This window comes from Elephantulus edwardii, unplaced genomic scaffold, assembly GCF_000299155.1.
Source record: "Elephantulus edwardii isolate Elephantulus edwardi_28Jun2011 unplaced genomic scaffold, EleEdw1.0 scaffold00056, whole genome shotgun sequence".
In the NCBI taxonomy this organism is placed as follows: domain Eukaryota; kingdom Metazoa; phylum Chordata; class Mammalia; order Macroscelidea; family Macroscelididae; genus Elephantulus; species Elephantulus edwardii.
In genome coordinates this window covers 1939252-1957998 of record NW_006399806.1, presented here as the reverse complement: position 1 = coordinate 1957998, position 18747 = coordinate 1939252, and the positions used below count along the sequence as shown (strand labels likewise).

The following is an 18747-nucleotide window of genomic DNA, read 5'->3' as shown; positions in this document are numbered from 1 at the left end:
AAGTCCCTTGATGATTCTTAGTCTTAATAGGCTGTAAAAGTGAATGAATTCCATAAAAATTCAGCACCTAGCCCAACGACACTATACCACAAGTTAAACAGAAATCGAAGAAGGTCTAGAAAATGAAATTAACACATAAGGAAATTCTGCCTGTGGTCAGGCCATTGTTGAAAACTCCAGGCACTGTCAGTACACCAAGAAATATTAACTACAGTATACTGTTTCCAAACATCAGTGAAGAATGCTTTCTACTGTGTACTATTTAGGAAAGGTATATTTCATACATGATTGAGTCAAGTGGATTTTATGAAAGGAGGGCATGTTTCTGGAAGAACTGCACAAGAAACTGTGATCCGGGCAGTAGCATATTTGTCAAACATTTGATCCATGCACACAAAGATAGCAGTGTGAAACTAAACTGTTTTTACATGGCCTATTAGATGGTATTAGAAAGATAATATTTTAGAGTTGTATTTTAGAAAGCTTTTATTACAATTTTTTCAACGTTAAGCTTTTTTTTTCCTCTTTATCCATTCCTTTATTTTGCTTTTTTGTTTTCTATTGTGCTGTGAAACTGTCTTTGGATATGGCTAATCACCCTGTTAAATAACCCTCTCATGGAATGGTTTTAGTTTTATCAAAAGAAAGGTCTAAACCAATATATAAAACAATTGAGATACCATGTCATTTAAAATATCCATGTTTAAGGTAAAAGTAAAATGGTTTATAAGATCAGTTTCTCCAAAATGGAAAATTCTAGTAATTACTTTTAAGCTATTAAAATACTACTTTAGCTATTTGTGTACACATAATAAAGTAAAATAATTCATTTTCTCCAACCAGCAATATTTCTTTTAGTAATTTTCTTTACCTTCACTAAAGTTGCAGTCTGATTCACACATTTGTACATTTCAGTCTGACCATTTTAGTGATGAAATTGACAACCTGGTATTTATTCATTCATACCATTAGTTAATGTGGCACTTTCTTTGGGATGTGTGAACAGCTAATTATTTAATTAGCATTAAGGAAATGGATGTCTCTTAAAAGTGTCAATATTCCCCAAAGCATGTGGCTTACCCATGCTCCATGTGAATCAGACCATCACAAACCAGGAAAATGCACATCCCTTACTTAAAGTAGAACACATTTTAAGAAAACAAACACATGCTAGTCTGGTTAGTGATAAAATACCCAACACTTTTTATTTCTCAGCTACCTGGCATTTCAATGGCAAATCCAAGCACAAGTGATATTTGGTAATAATGCTGTTTTATCAGATCTTATCTGTAATCCAGTCAGCAATAGTAATCACAAACTCAGTCTTTATTAAATACTGCAGCACAAACTGTACCCAAATTCTCGACATATGTAAGCCACTCCCTTAGACCTAACAGAAAATTATGTCCAATTCTAAAGGATACTTCGAAGAATTAATGGGTCATTAAAAAACTGTAACTTGAAAGCCAGAAAGAAACCAAATGTGTGGAAGACATGACATTTTTTAAATCCTTTTAGAGAATAACTGGAATACACTCTCTTCATAGAGAATACTAACTTGGTCCATGGCCACTCGCAGCATAAGTCCCTGGAGTTCAATTATGTCATTTACATAGATGAATTGGATATGTGATATCAGTGTCTACATAGCACACAATGACTTTCAAGAATCAACACCAAATTGAGATGAAGAACCTTTCCTGCTAAGCACTGTGGCTTCTTGTCTCTTGGCTAGCTTAAGACTTGCATCCAGGAACCTCATTCAGACCTGGGACTCTTCACATCTCAGAACACAGAAACAAACCAACAAGCAGACTGCAAACAAACACATACTAAAAAAAGAGCAAAAGTAACAATCGCACTCTTGTCAGGAAATCAGTCCACAAAATACAATGGCTGGTTTGATTGTTTATACCATTTTGCTTTTCCTTCTAGACATAAATTTTCATCCCAGTGTCTTGGGTTGTTGACATGCATAGAGTCAAGAGAATTCAAGACATGTATTTTCCTCAATTCCTAGTGATTTACGTTTGTTAATGTTTTGAGAAAAAAAAATAACCATTTGACGGAATCAGTTATTTAACAGTAAATGAACTGTGAAAGTGAGCAGCCCTAAACACTGCATGCCTAATACACTGAAAATTAGTTGCAATTGTTTTTGGTTTGGACTGTGGTGGAAGGCGCTGCAGGATGGCAAAATGAGAGGTTTATTTAGCGTCTGGGAGAAGCTTATAAAAGAGCTTAAGTCCTCATTCCTTCTAACTTCTTAACAGCTGTGCAGTTTCTTACAAAATATGTTTTATCGTTTCAAGAAATGCTGTTAACCTCGCAGTTTTAAAACTGAATGAACAAGGCCTCTTGGACAAATTGAAAAACAAATGGTGGTACGACAAAGGAGAATGTGGCAGCGGGGGAGGTGACTCCAAGGTTAGCCTCAATGTCACCAAAAGCGGGTAAACAGTATGTAAAGTAATAGGTGCATCTGCTGGGAGACTTATGGTTTGTACCCAGGAATCCTACCAGAATTGCTGGTCAAGTCCCTTCACAAATCCAAGTATGCAATTACTGTCAAAGCAAAAATATTTGCAACCATTCTAAATTCGGGGCCCCCTTAGCATACCTAATTGAAAATTGCTTGCTCTGAAGACACCGTGGGTCAGACAGTATAGTCCTATGAACCTTGGTTTCGTAAAACAGGAAAGGCTGCAGAAAAAGCACTGTAGTGAAGGCCAGAGAGGATTCAGTCTTGGCTTGTTTTCTTTGGCATTAAACACCAGAACTTTTACTCAAACATTTGTTAAGTAACAGCCACTCAGACTTCTAGAATACCAATTAGAAAGGTATTTATCCATGTAACACTATCAGGTTACGTTTAAGTTAAATCACAGATCAAAGACAGTCATGAGAAATAGACATGTTTTGTCTTCCTCCAATGCATCAGGCTACAAAAGGATCCGTCCACAAAAGTAAACCTAATCAAATTTTGTCTGAATTTCATCCATAAAATATTCCTAGTTTCTTAAAATAACATTTGTTTTTAATTTCTTAACAGTCATTGGGGGGGGGTGGGGAAGAAGGGATACAATTAACAGAAATACTATATTGTGTCTCTGGAACCATTGTTCAGAGAGGTGAAGAAAACCGAAAACATCCATCATATGGGAAACTTCTGGGTTATTTCTATCAATCTATATGTAAGAATTATGAAAGTTTTCTAGAAAATAGTCTTCTATTTGTTTTCAAATCTAGAAATTTGTGCAAAACAAGACATCTTTGCTTATCTTCAATTTTTCATTGGACTATATTCTCACTGAGTCCCCACCAATTTCCATATACTGCCTCAGCTTCAGGGGGCCCGTGTGTGTCAGAGTAGAACTAACTGTGCTACTTGGAGGAAAAGGGAAAAAAAGGTGTAAGCCTTTCTTCTTAGGCAACTTCCGACAGGTTCAAACCTCCATACTATTGGCTAGTACTTAATTGTATCAACAGCACCACCTAATGGCTCTCCAAACCTTTAAAGTCTTTCAAATACAGCTCATTTGCATACTTCCATCTAAGGACACATCTTATTTCAGGAGTAAGAAAGGCAAACGTTGCTAACTGAATTATCTGACCACAAAGAAATCATGAGAGATAAGAGACTAGAGAATAGTATGAGTCCACGTTTTTGTTCTCCCCAGGACTGACTAGCCTTCTCTTTATCCCAAGAAAGAAATCGAGTCTCTACAGAAGAGAGATGAGAGAAGTGTTCAAGGGTTCTTATGGACTCATCCCCTTCAAATGACCTAATTGCTACCTCCACTCTTTGGATCATCCATTATATTTTGTTAAGGAGTATTCTTTTTAGATTTTGAAACCTCAGTTTACCTAGAATTTTCTGATAGTGTCCATAAACATCCAAATATGTAGAAAGAACATTATTCAAGTTTTCACTAATAATCTTTTATGCAAATTAGAAACATAAGAAATTGGGCTGTAATAGCAGCAGGGGAAAGAAAAATGAAGACATTCTATTGCATCAGAAAAAAATTTCTTTGCAAATTACTATTTTCCTTGCAATTATAAGAAAGTGTACCACTGCTTTACAGATAAGCATTTAAAATTTATTGTAAAGTCTTATTTTACAAGGCAAATAAGCAAGCATAAGCAAAGTTATATACAGATTAAGGAAAAACTCAAAATACTAATTTATTCAAATGAGGAATTGGACAAGTGACTATTTAACAAAAACAAATAGTATTTGTCGTTGTTGTGTACCATAGAGTCATAACAGACCCATTGCTGACACTCCAGTGGGTTTTCAGAGGAAGTTAATCACAGGAGAGGAGATTACCTGTCTCTCTCCCACAGAGCAGCTGGTGGATTCAAACTGTGTGCCCTGGGGAACACAGCTGCAGCTTCTTGCCAATAGGCCACCAGTGCTTCCTAGTATTTGTTATACAGAAGAGTAAATGTGAATCTAACTTTCACACTTTTAAAAAGACTTAAGTAATTTCTAAAATGTTACCAGAATCAACACGAAATGTTCTTCCAAAATAATAATAGTATAATCTGGTTTATCTTCTGGAAATTTAATTTAATACTTTTTTAAAAAAAAAAAACAAACCAAACCTAGAAGATCATATGTTGATGTAAATTTGTCACCAAGAGAATAGGTTGTTACAATCTAAATGTTAATAATGATCCACGCTAAGCTTGTAATAAAAGGTGTTATTTTAAATGGCCTGACCTAACTAGGTCAGAGTAAATTACCAAGAGGCAGTTTTCTCTTTACAATTTTCCTTTGAACCTTTTGTACTTTCCAACATTTCATTTTCACCTGTTTAGGTGACTGATTTTCTTTTTTTTTTTCAATATCCCTGTTTCCTCCCCAAAGAGGCTCGAGAGACAAAACAAAGAGGGAAATACTGAATGGGAGAAGGTAGCCAGCCTTTGCTAGGTGGGCAGAAAGAGCAAAAGAGGCAAATACATGCAGCCAATCCAACATAGGAAAAACACGTATGTTCGGACATCACGTCACAAATATGGTGAAATCCTGTGTCTCTGGTTTTCAGATACAGGATCTTGGTAGGAAGAAAACTAATCTTCCTCACAAAGATTCATCTAATTGGAAAAGAGAGAGGAACTCTGTGCCACACATGAAGAAGCGTCTTTTTGTTGTTCGGTGCCTACAAGTTCCTACTCATAATATTGCCCAAGGAAACATGTCCCAAGCCAGTGCCATCCTGGCAATCATTGCCATATTTAAACCTATTAAAGATATCCTGTCATTTCATCTTCTTGAGAATCATCTTTTCACTGACTCTCTATTTTTCCAAATACTATCTCATTCTCCAGAGACTTAGCTCTCTTGGTAGCATGCCCAAAGCATATCAGATATGCTTGTCATCTTTGCTTCTAAGGAGAATTCTGGCTATGTTCCTTCTAAGAGAGATTTGGTCATTCTTCTGGCACTTCGTACTATGTCCAGTATTCTTTGCTAACACCTTATCTCAAAAAGCCCTCCAAGAAAACCCTTCACCCTCCTGTCAGTTGACACATGTGATTGTCCCTAGGAGGACATCTCTCCTTTTCCAATCAGCAGCAAATTATTAAACTTCTACTTTAACCCAACAATGTGCCAAGACCTATGAGAAATAAAAAGAGAAAAAAATACACCACTGTCATTTGGTGGACTAGTGGGTAATGTGTTGCCCTGCCAACCCAAAGTCAGGAGTTCAAATCTACCACCTGCTTTGCAAGAGAAAGATGGGCAGTCTCCTCCTATGCAATTTAACATCTTTGAAAGCCCACAGGAAGGTCAACTATGAGTCGGTTCTGACTTGATGGCTATGTTTGTTGTAATAGATTTCTTAAGGATACTATGATCTCACATAACGGGCAGCTAAAATATTTGTATTTTAAAATATTTATACTACTGCAGTACCCCAATCACACTTCATAGCATGCAATAATTAGTATCTCTACTCATCCATTCAGGAGCTTTAATGATTGGTTAAAGCACTCAACTTCTAGCTGAAAAGTAGACAGTTCAAATCTACGAGTCACTCAATAAGCAAAAGATGTGCCAGTCTGCTTCTGTAAAGACTGGATCCTATGGATCAGTTCCCTGCCCGACAAGATCACCCGGAGTTGGATTTGACTCACAATGGAAATTAACTTACCAATTGTCATCTGCAGAACTATAAAGTTCTAACCACAGCAGCACTCAGTCAGAATGTTTCACAATAAAAAGTAAAAATACAATACTGGATAGGAGAGAGGTATCTTCTATCAAATATAAAACAAAAATCAAATGGAAAGGCAATGTTTTAGGTATACACATGTCTTTTCAAACTCACTCCTTCACGTCTTAATATTATTGAAAGGGGCAATATTTCTCTATTTGAAAAGAAGTTCATGTTCCTTACAATAATAATAGAAATTTATTAATTGACAATGAAACAATTTTAAATCTCTTTTACAATGCCTGAGACAAATTAGCCAGTTTAATAAATGTGGTTTAGTTTGAGTTCAAATCATAGAATTTTAAGCAAATTTTAAGTGATTTTAATATATAATAATTCTGATTCCAGTTATAAATGTTGATTGTACCAATAGTTATGAAGGACCTATAATGCTAGAAATATCTACCAAGTTGTTTATTGTTTTCTGCCTGTTTAATAGTTTATTCTCTATGTATATAAAAACATGTATATTTTTGGATGTTTGGATATTTATACAAAAATCATTTTATAAGTGAGATTTCCAGATAATATATTCTCTAGTAAATATATTTGATATATAATTTCTGGGTTTTAATCTGGTATTTAGACACAACCCATAGCGACCTTATGAAAGTCAGATCTGAAACCTGCCCTATCATGTGCCATCCTCTTCATCTCTGCCACACTAGAGTCCATTGTTGCAGTCACTGTGTCCATCCATCTCAATGACGATCTTCTCTCCTTCGCTGACCCTCCAATTTTATGAATATGACGTCTTTCTCTAAGGACTGGCCCCCTCCTAACATGTCAAAAATTATGTGAAATGAAAAGAGCATCCTGGCTATACTCCTTCCAAGGCATGTTTGTTCACTCTTTTGTCCATGAGATATTTAGTGCCCTTGTCCAGCACCACCAACCAAAGACATTGGTTTTTCTTCTGTCAACTTAAAGGCATCAAATCTTCTTCTGTCATCTATCTTTATTCACTGTCCACTTCTCAGATGCACAGAAGTAACTCAAAAGACCATGCTTTGGATTGGATGCACCTTATACTTCAAACTGACATCCTTGCTCCTCAGCATTTTGGTGAGGTCCTTGACTGCAGACTTTTCCAATGCAACACATCTTTTTATTTCCTGACTGCTTGTAACAAGGTTGTTGATTGTGTTTTGATTGGGATTCAAGTATGATGAAATCTACAATTTCTCTCTTCTTCATCTATCATGATGTTGCCTGCTGGCCTAGCGGTGAGGATTTTTGTTTTCTTCATGTTGAGATGTTATTCATACTGAAGGCTGTATTTAGTTCATAATTATCCAATGCCATTAGATCAGTTCTGACTCATAGTAACCCTACTGAATAGAATATAAGTTCCCCATAGGGTTTCAAAAGTTGTCACTTTTATGGAAACAGACTGCTACATCTTTTTTCTTTTTTCTTTTTTTTTTTTGTCTTTCCATATTGTGGAAGGCGGTTTTGTACCATAGATCTTCTGGTTAGCAGTCAAGAATTTTAACCACTGCTTCGCTAGGTGTCCATTGGTTAATAATGCACATCATGTATTTTAAATACTGAAATCTAATCTTACCCAGTGAACTCAGGTTACTAATCTAAAGTGAACCACAGGCAAAAGGGACAAAGCAGCAAAGTGAAGGTGGAGGAAACAAAACAAAAAGGTACTTTAAAACAGAAAAGAGGTAAACCAGAAGCAATCCTCACCTAATTTACAATTTTTTTCTCCAACAATCCCTTCTAGAACAAAGAACTCTTTCATGTTTTCCTTTTCTCAGTGTTTAACTCTCCTCCTTCCATTTCACCATGTTCAAGGAGTACAGAACAGGCTCAAAAAACACGTAGCTAAGTGAGCTAGCCTGGAGAAAATCAATTTAGCCAAAATAATCTAGGATCCTAACAAACACTAAAATATCTATTAAATGTAACCATAAAACCAAGTCATAGTCATGTAACACTGATTTTAAAAAGTTAATTTGTATTAGAGGTTAGAAAGACAAAAGAAATCTAACATATGGGAAATTTTTACCAGGGCCAAGGGCATAAGGGGGAAAACAAAAGAAAAAAAAATGGTTTAGCTACTAATTAAAACTCAACTAGTTAGAAACCTCATTTCCTGCATCTTCTCTAATTAATGTTTTTTAATAGAATGAGTTCTAAAGTCCTGATCCAGTTACCCCCTAGCTATGTGTGTCTTAGTAAGTTACTTAGCTTCTCTGATCTCTGTCTTCCTGGTATGTAAAATGCAAGCGAGAACAATACAGAAGGCTTTAGTAGCCTAGTGGGTAAGGGATTGTGCTTCCAGCTGCAAGGCAGGTGATTCAAATTCAACATTTCCTCTGGCTGGAAGAGAAAGGTGGGAAATCGCCAATAAGATTTACAGCCTCTGAAAACCCACTGAAGGTTCTAACTCAGCAATGAAAGAGGATGAGAATAGTAATTAAACTTGAAAAAATATTTCTAACAATGCCTCATATGTAATAGCCACTCAATAAATGTTAGAAATAACGCTCATGAATGAATGAATTATCTAACTATGTAGGGTATACAGAATTAGTAGCAGAGGAATGAAAGAAATGCATGTTGTGTTGTTCCTGATGCATTTAACATTTCCTAGGAGAAGTGAAGCATTGGAAATACAGAGAGACCAAGTGATGTGGCAGTCTCTCTCTGAAAGTTTAAAAGCAAGAATAAACCAACCACAGCAATAATAACAGGGGGGGGAAAAAACAACCAACAACCCTAGGAGTAGGAGTTATAGATACACATTTATCTTGTTAGCTTTTATATTGCATACACAGAGGTAAATGTGCCAATAAAAGTTGGTATTGACATTGATGTCCATTGACACCTTCCTCCTGGAGAGGCCTAACGTAGTGTTTAGTATCAAAGGAATCAGAGGCTACAGAAAAGAAATGAGATTTTACAGGGAGGGAGAGTTCCCCCTAATCAGAAAACTCCTGACTAGAGTCAGAAAACTGCCTGGTAAGAATGTATATCCTACAGGTATTTCATCTTGTACTTTGATATATTAATATTACAGGATCAAGGTGTAAATTGCCCTTGATGGTATTATTTCTGTAGAATCTTGTCATACAAAAGAAAACCACCAGCAATAGTTGTTAGCTTTATAATGATTTTCTTGCATGAGAGATCCTCCACTGAGAACACTAGACTCACTCTACTCTTTAATTGGGTCCTAGATCAACCTGGCTAAGGGTTATCAGAGTGACAAATACTATAGACATACTTTCACAGCATAGTTAAATTCCACTGACTGAATCATAGTGCGTGCAAGAAATTAAATTATTCCCAGTTAACGTCTATTCAAGTCTGTCAACCTGCAGTCACTTCCATGAATTTGGAAAGGGGGAAATTACGAATGTCTTGATTGTTTTAATGACTTCTATATTTTGTTGAGAAAATGAAAAGAGAAAGCCAACTCAGGCCAATAGTTTTGGATTCACAGTAATTGCATACATCTTCTTTCCAACTCCTCCCTAGCAGTATGTGCCTGTTACCTAAAGCGATGGAGCAGGCCCCAGTTTTATGTCTGTTTCTAAACCTGGGCCTACAGTACAAGACATAGCACCTACTGTGGCCTCTGCTCTGTCACTTTGCCATGCGATTCTAATGTAGTTTTACTTGAATAACATAAAATAACATATATAATGTTATTTATGTTATTTTCCACGTGAAGAACTCCTGTAAACCTTGCCGTTTTGAAACTCAGTGAGGCAGGCGTCTTAGACAAGCTGAAAAACAAATGGTGGTACGATAAAGGTGAATGTGGACCCAAGGACTCTGGAAGCAAGGTCAGTCGCTGCAGTTCGGGGCCTCCTCTTGTGTTCACAAAGCAGTAATCGGGAGCAATGATCAATAGTACATAGAAACATTAAAAACTGCCTATTTCCCTATACACTCAGCCACTGCCCAAATTTAAAGCTAATATCATAAATTTCCACCCCAGGAAATTGTAAACTGCTCCCTAAGTATAAAATCTTTCGATTAAATTTAAATTTAGTGCAAAAAAAAATAAAAAATAAAACCATAAGATTACTTAACATTAGTCCCAATCTTACGTACCACTAATAAAAGTAATGTCTTTTATGGCTGGGTCTTTTGGTTATTTGTTTTGGAGGCAAAGACCTTGAAAGCTGTGATTTCCAGAACGCATGTATTCACAAAACAGGAATGTGAAATTGATCCATAGTCCTTTAGAAAATTACTTTAAATATAAAATAAATGCGTCTTCAGCCTTTTGCAACTATTTGCCAAGCATTCCACTTTAGCTTGATGAGGCCTAATTATATTTCTGTATTCATGGATAAACATAATGAAACGTCAATTTTACTCTTCCCATCAAAAGTATTATAAATAACAAAATACTTATGAATAGTGTCCTCCCATTCTAAAATCTCTACATTACTAATTATTTTAGAATGATGTCAGAATATATATGCCTGAATCAGTTCAATGTAAATGAAAATAATGTTCAGAAGAGTTCTATTTTAGTTTAAAGCAAAAAGCTTCTCAGTGAATTGAAATAGTTGTACAAATTAGTAGATGATACCAAACAATACCTGAAAGGCATCTTGAAAGATTCCTGACACCTTCTCTTCTCTTTTTTGGTATCTTCTTCTACAAAGGAGAAAAAACCCCAAAAAAACAAAAATCCAAAACTGGAATTCTAAGACATTAAACACATGATTTTTAAGTAAAAGAATCTCAATTAACTAGAAAAAGAAATCGAGCTAAGCTAATTGAATTTTTCAGAGTTTGAACCACAGTCTCATGCCTTGGAATGAGACAAGCTTGGTACAGATAAGAAAATACTCATTTCAAATACTTCCATAAAGTAGAAGCAAGTTTTAGTCTAAAAAATTAAGTTAATCTGAGTTTTATGGTCCAGTTAATGGATGTCCTGGCTAAATGGGCATATATAGCATGTCCCTTAAACTTTCTCCTCATAAAAGTACTTAAGCATCTGAATCGCAAAACATACTGCAGAGAAAATGAGGTTGCAGGGCATCCTTCAGGTATGCCACCCAAAATCCTTTTCAAATAATGTAATATATAGATAAATTTATAATTTGTGGAAAAAATCCGCCTTCAAGCTACAGTTTTAACATATTTTAATCATGTGCTTGGCTGTTTCTGAATTCTCAAGTTCTCCTTTAATAGGTATAATAGAGATTTGGAGAAATATATACAAAATATTAACTGATTAACTTTTTTTAAGTGGGAATAGAATTATATTTCTAAATCAATAAAAAAATAGATGTATTTGACCCTATATAAATATTTCTCCAATGATTAGGGCAATTTGTCTATTTTTTTAAGTTACCTAATTTTAAATATCATCTAAACTAGATGCTTATAAAGTATTCCAAAATAATGCTATTTAATATGTAAAAGTGACTTTTTTCATGAACTTTTCCATAAAGATACAACTAAAATAATAAATAATAATCTTGAATACTGTTTGCATATATTCACAAAAAAAGTAATTTTTAAAATGTAAAATTAAGTAAGGACCATTAGTAGAATATTAATTAATGTTGTATTTACTCAGGAGACATTTCCAAAACTAAAAGTATATTTTAATGGGAGCAAAGCCAAATGTACTGTCTTTCCCACATAACTGATTTTAAACATGAGCATTTTACAGACTTTTTCAGACTTAATGATAATAATCCCATCTCTGCCACCCTATATATATGTAAAATCCCTTTACATGGCTTACTGGTTTTCGTTGCATATTTAATTATGATAAAATGTACTGATGTTATTGGATGCAATTACATCCTACTTGTTGATTATCATCATAATTTGCCTTTTCCCTAAGAGCTATAAGCTTTATGCTAAAATCCGTAAACCAACATCAGTGATATATCCATGTAAATAATTCTAAGTTAAATGATGCCTCTGTTTCCACTGGCTCTCTGATTTCATGTGCTGTCTGACCTTTTGGATGTGACATTTCTGCCATTAACTGAAGTGTCTTTATCCCCCTCCAGGACAAGACGAGTGCCTTGAGCCTGAGCAACGTAGCAGGCGTCTTCTACATTCTGGTTGGCGGCTTGGGCTTGGCAATGCTGGTGGCTTTGGTAGAGTTCTGTTACAAGTCCAGGGCAGAAGCGAAGAGAATGAAGGTGGCAAAGAGTGCACAGACTTTTAACCCAACTTCCTCGCAGAATACCCAGAATTTAGCAACCTATAGAGAAGGTTACAACGTATATGGAACCGAAAGTATTAAAATTTAGGGGTAGGATTTAGGGCCTACAACAGTGAGTGGGTGATGCATCCTGTAATCGCAGTGTTGTGACCTGTCTGTCCAGTGGTGGTATTGCTTGCTTCTACTTAGAGCTTTCTATTTTTTGACAACTTCAATGCAAAGATGTTCCATTTTCTTTGGCTGCAGACGTACTGTTTGACACTCTATGTTGCCAATAGATATCTGCATTGCAAGGGTCAGAAAGGTAAAAACAAACCTCCAGAACTACTTTATGAAGTGATTGAAACAGTTGATTCTACTTGAAATTTGGAAGAAATTGGAAATTAGACTCGCCTGGGTGCCTTTACACACAGCCCAGGCTTCTTTTCTCTGTAACAATCCAATTTTAGGATAAGTATTAACAAAATAAGCACAGACCCTATTTTAAATGATCAAAGTTTAGACGGTTACCAATTTTCTAAAGTCTTATTTATTTCCTGGAAAACAATACTTACAAAAGCTCCAAAGAAGTGTCAGGCACATTGTAGATGTTAACTGTAGTGACACCTACAGGTCACTGTGAGTTGGAATCAACTCAATGGTAAGGATTTTTCTTTTTTTTTATAAGTCCAAAGAGACTCAAAGGCAGTTATTTAGTGGGTTGTCATCCCAACTCCCCCACCTAACTTGTTTTACAGTAGTCACCGTTCTATATTTTTAAAGAATGAAACTCTGCTATTTTGTTAATGTGACAGTAGTCCTTGAGCCAGATCCATGGGCAGAAGTGACTGTCAGAATACCGACTACAGTTCACGGTTATGAGATGAAATTCTGCCATTGTGTTCACTGTATCACGAAGGTGGATAGGGATTTCAGACAATACAGCAATTTTTCTACTGAAGATCTCCCTCATCTGTGTGTTCTATAAGAAAGATGCAGTGAAAGATAAAAGGCCGAGTGAGTTATTATGCGCCACATCTGCCAAATTTCAGTTGCTTTTAACCAAGTCACAGAAGCTTTACTTACATTCTCTTATTGTGACACCAAAAAAGAATGAAATTTATGAAAGAGAGATCATTTTTTTAAGGCTCAAGGGTCACTACTTATCCTCTAATGATAATGGGCACACTTATCAAAATAAGATTTGAAAGCATCTGTTACTGCTTCCCTAAAATCAGACCTCAAAAGCCCATTTTCCAAATAATGCATAATAGCCACTCCTTTTGATTACAATTATAAATGAGCCTTTGAACCCACAAGAGGCGTTTAGTGCTTGATGTACTCCAGAGTCAAAAGTGTGGTATCATTGCTAATGAGGATAATGTGTACACCTGAGGGAATTCTAGGCATAGGTACATTAAACTTTGATATATGTTTATATAAAAGTTACTAAAATAGTTGTTAGATTTAAAAAAACACACACAAAAAACAACCTTTTTTATAAAATCCAAGTGCTTTTATCCATAACCTAGCTATCAATGACATAATACACCTGCAGATGAGTAATATCCCAAAGAGGCACCTGCCCAGTTTTGAGAAGGGGAATTAAGAACAAAACCCTCAAGTCACCCAGATGAAAACATTAGGGTCATGTCTTCTAAAACTGAAACAATAAACTAAGGCAGGCAAGCTGTGCTGGCTATTATGAGAATTCTTTCATCTTAATGTTTACAGGGTTGAGAGATTTTCCCTTAAATTAGAAAAACAACATCAACCTAGACTCCCAATCCAATTCTTCATACAGACAGCCAACTGAATCAGCCAATCTTTTTTACAGATAAAAAATAGTTGCAGTTGGCTCTATTATGTCACAGGAGAGCTGTGCTTCATAACTTACTACTGTGGAGTTGATGTGGGTTCACAGAAACTTTCCATCAGGTTTCTGAGGCTGTAAATATTTATAAGAGGAGACTGTCTTCAGTGAAGCAGCTAGTGGATTCGAACCACACACCTTGTGTTAACAGCACAACAGAAAATGCACTACACCACAAGAATTGCTACAAGGTAGCAATTAAAGGGTTTTGAACTAAAGAGCATCTATCTACAACACATTACATTAAAAATATTTTTATACTAGACAGTTATACAGAAATAGCAAGCCCTGTATTTCATAAATATTTTTATTACTAGACTTTCCTGACACAAATAATGCTGTTCTTCTAGTAGTTCTTTCTATGCACATTCCCGAAAACCTTAGCATTCTAACTTTAAGTTGGAAACGTAAGTTGCACAAACTTAAGTGCATAACTTTTCAAAAGTCTCATTTCAACTAGAATAACGACAGCCATTGTGTCACCGTCCTAATCAGCCTGGCCTCTGCCTACTTGACAAGTGCTAGGAAAGCACTTTGAGCTCTGCTGAGACATACCAGAAAATATGTCTCTGGTTGCTGATTCCATGGCATAGGCCATCCTGTCTTCAAGTATTACAAAGCTCTGCCAATTAAGTGCATACACCCTCCTCTGCCACAAGCCTCAGTCTCAAGACATAATCCCTGGGGAGGTTCAGTCATGAGTAAAGCTCTTCACTGAAGGACCTTTCCAAATATTTGTTGAACTGCATTGTCTCACTTCTAAATCTGTTATTAGTGTAATGATGTGCACTTTCTGATCGTTTTAAAACAATTTGCATTATTTTTCATTTAGAATTTTTTATTAAAGTATAATTTGTTGTTGTTGTCCTGAGTTAGTCTCACTGATTCCAACACAACCCCCATTGTCCTAGTCACTGTAAGTACAGTTAAATTGAGTTCTGAATGAAACGGATTTTATCCCATCATTTAATTGCCAAGAAAGGAAAAAAAGCAGTGTTCCAAATACAGACACACATCCATTGAAAAAATACTTACTAAAAAAAAAAAATTCTTACTGACTACCTATGATGTGCTGAATAAAAAGTCCAAAAAGATCTGATTTTAAGAGACTAATTGAACACAACTCTGTGGGAATACTTCTTTTCCCAAAAATGCTCATTATATTTTCCAGCATGGCATAAAAGAAAGATATTTCTGATTTCTGATTATAACAATGAATATCAATTTTTAAAACTTCTCAGTAAAAATATGAAATTCACTTTTTCTTATCTTAGATATATGTCTGTCATTAGCAATTTAACTTCAATTTCCATGTTTACAAGGACATCTGATCTCTAAATTGTTTTGCTATAATTTTCTTTAATTCAATAATTTCAGTTGATTAGTTAATATATCATTATTTTAACAGTTTCGCTCCAGAAAACAAGTTAAATGATAGAATTCCCCAAATAATTTGATACTTTTAATAGGAAATTAAGATATGGTGACACTATGATCTAAGCTGTAACAAATTTAGGAAATAGCTCACTTATTTCTTTTCCTCTTGAATTCATAATAGAATTCAGGTTACTAGAAAAAAATTAAAGGTGTCAAACAAGTAGTACATTCCTATCTTTCCCTAGTCATCCTCTCTGTAATATTACTGTCTGCTTCAGGGAGCTCTGGTAGCCTATCTGAAAGGCAGTTGTGCTGCTAACCCAAAAGGTCCACCTCTCTAGTGGGTTGGAACCTACCAGTCACTGTTAGGGAGAAAGATAAGCCTTTTCCTCCCACGCAGTTTACACCCTCAGAAACTTAATGGAAGCTCAGCCATAAGTCGGTCCTGAGTCGATGGCACAGAGAAACAGACTTAAAACGGCAAGGAACCCTAATGGCATAATATGTGATGGACTGATAAAGAAAATGTTGGCAGTAGAGTGATTCAGCAGCTACTCCTTCAGAGAAAAATGAGGCTCTTTCCTTCCAGAAATTTACAGCCTCAGAAACACGAGACTGCCATGCGTTGTAATCGACTGCATGGCAGTTGCTTTGGAGTTTTTTGGTTTTGTTTCTTGTTTGATTTGGTATCTAATATGACAGAGAATAAGAGTTTGATGAGGTTTTCAGAGACCCTAAACTTTGAAACTCACTATGGTGTAAGTTACCATTCAGGAGCTTTTAAAAGATGTCCGCTTTCGGTGTACAGCTTTTAAGCACTTTACTTAAAATAGAAGCCTTAGCGTCCAGAGTACGCATAGAGTGAACTATATGTCACTAACTGTACTGTTCTGGGTCATGTCTATAACCCGTGTGAATGAATGAAAGTGTTTGTGGCTAGATCTTTGTTGTGCAAACAGAAAGATCAGTTGTGAATTGTCTCTATTGGGTGTTCAGACAATTCATCACAATTTTAAGCGTATAACCTTTGCATCATAAAGGCGTTTTTTAACAAAAAATATTAAAGAATGTTGATCAAACATAAAGGAGCTCTTAAACAGCAGTGTAGCCTAGAGTAGATCAAGATAGGCTTTGCCCAAGATTTGTTCAACAAAACCCTTCTTTGCTCTTAGAATTCGCTCCTAAATAAAAAGAGGCCCCCAAACTCTAGTCTGACTCGCCCTTCTGTGTAGTGAAGGTTTTCTTCTCCCTTATTAGCATTTTTTTCATATAACTAAAAGAATCTGGAAAAAAATGCAGATGTCTAAATATTTTTATCTTGGTGTTTGTTGTGTCCTCCTCTCTCGCAGAAACAGAAGTAGTGTAACACCCTGCATTCTTTTGTTTCCTTTCCATGCTACCTAGCTGACCTTTTCTGAAGCCATAAGAAACAAAGCCAGACTATCCATCACTGGAAGCGTCGGGGAAAATGGCCGCGTCTTGACGCCCGACTGCCCAAAGGCTGTCCACACGGGAACTGCAATTAGACAAAGTTCAGGATTGGCTGTCATTGCATCGGACCTACCATAAAAACCAAAAAAATAATTGAGTGCCTTAATTAAACTCTGTTGGTGACTGATGGAAACGCAGCCCAGAGGGACACGCCCGAGCGCGCGCCTGGTGAACCAAGCCCTTGGCTGAGACCGGAGTGCGTCCCGGTGCGCAGGAAATCAGCCGCAGCGTGTGCATGAGCTCAGCTCGGAAACCCAAACTCAGATTTTATATCAGGAAAACTCACAATTTAGGTTTTTTCGGGGCGTGGGAGGGGGGGGAAGCTGGGACGGGTGTATTAACAGCAACAAATTTCACTCGGGTGGACTTAAAAACTAATCAGACTTGCGAGTTAGCGCATTAAACTGTGAAGTTCTTGCTCAGAAAGGCCTTTGTCTTCACGCAAGGGATAAAATAGTTCTAGAAGTCAATGAACATGCTAACCTGTGTCTCCAGAACACCCATATATTCAATGGAAGGATATCCAGCAGAGAAAACAAAAGTCACTAAACTGTGATAAGCAAAATAATTAAAAAAATATGTAAATCCTGTGAAAAACAAAATTTAAAGAGAGTATTTACACTTAACTTTGGAGAAAAATACTGAAACATGCTTGCTTTTTAACTGACGTAAATTCAGTAGAGGACAACACGTTTCTTTTTTCTAACCATCTTAGGGAACAATACATTGCAATAATTGATATAAATGCCATCACTGTAATAAACTTTGCAGACTTTTTTAAAATATAAATATATATATATATAAAAGTTGTTGGTCATCTCGTTTGCTGTGACCTTCACTCTGTGACATGAGTCAGTTTGTCCACAGATTGCATTTGTCTCACTTCCAGGAGTTAAAAAAAAAGAAGAAGGTGATAGCCTAAAATCATCAGTCTGCAATTTAGAGTCAAAAGAGACTATGGGTCACTCATGTTATCAATATTATTTATAATCTTGTGTACAAAATTGTGGTTTTTGTACTCACCAAAAAAAAAAAAGAAGAATAAAAACTATAGACATTCTTACAATGTCTACAGAACTTAAAGGTGGTGTTGTTTATTCAGTTTTTTTGGTTGAGTTTTTTTTTTTTTTAATCGCCATAAAAGTTATTTGAAGAATTAAAAGACTATATATAAAGAGGGCTTACTGAAGTCAAGTGGTGATCATACTACTGGAAAATACAATTTTTCCTTATTATTTTTGCATACTAAACTACTCTTCTTTTACAGACCTTTGACCTGTTTAAGATGGAATCCTTAAGTGAAGAAATCAATCATTGTCACGCCCTGTAATTGTGTATTGAAATTTTACTTGACTGTATTTTGCTGCATAAAATTATGTGTTTCTTGGGCTTCTTCCCCGCCCCACCCCCATTCCCATTGTTGCATTTAAATCATTTGAAGGCGCTAATAATAGTTTGGGGTAGACAACAAAGGGAAAAGTAGGCTTTGTTCTCAAATGGAAAGTGTAAGAAAAAAAAATGTGTGCCCATGTTTATTTCTAAAAAATATGTGTGGACTAGAGTCACAAAATTCAAAGGATAGTCTGGTTTGTTTGAAATAAAGAATAAGTGTTTCAGTAGTGAAAAACAAA

The 18747-nt window shown here is 35.8% G+C and overlaps 1 protein-coding gene across 3 annotated transcripts in view; it reads left to right on the top strand.

The window, feature by feature from the left end:
- GRIA4 (glutamate receptor, ionotropic, AMPA 4) overlaps nucleotides 1–18202 on the top strand; it is a 584876-nt gene extending 566674 nt beyond the window's left edge. Inside the window, exons 15-17 of one of the 3 annotated variants that reach the window (XM_006887293.1) lie at nucleotides 9919–10033; nucleotides 12239–12373; nucleotides 17030–18202. In XM_006887293.1, the coding sequence (XP_006887355.1) occupies nucleotides 9919–10033; nucleotides 12239–12373; nucleotides 17030–17194 (415 nt within the window). In that variant the 3' untranslated portion in view covers nucleotides 17195–18202. Of the gene's footprint in view, nucleotides 1–2312; nucleotides 2428–9918; nucleotides 10034–12238; nucleotides 12487–17029 lie in introns of all 3 variants that reach the window. The other 2 variants (XM_006887295.1, XM_006887294.1) reach the window with 2 other exon arrangements.
- Nucleotides 18203–18747: the final 545 nt, after the last annotated feature.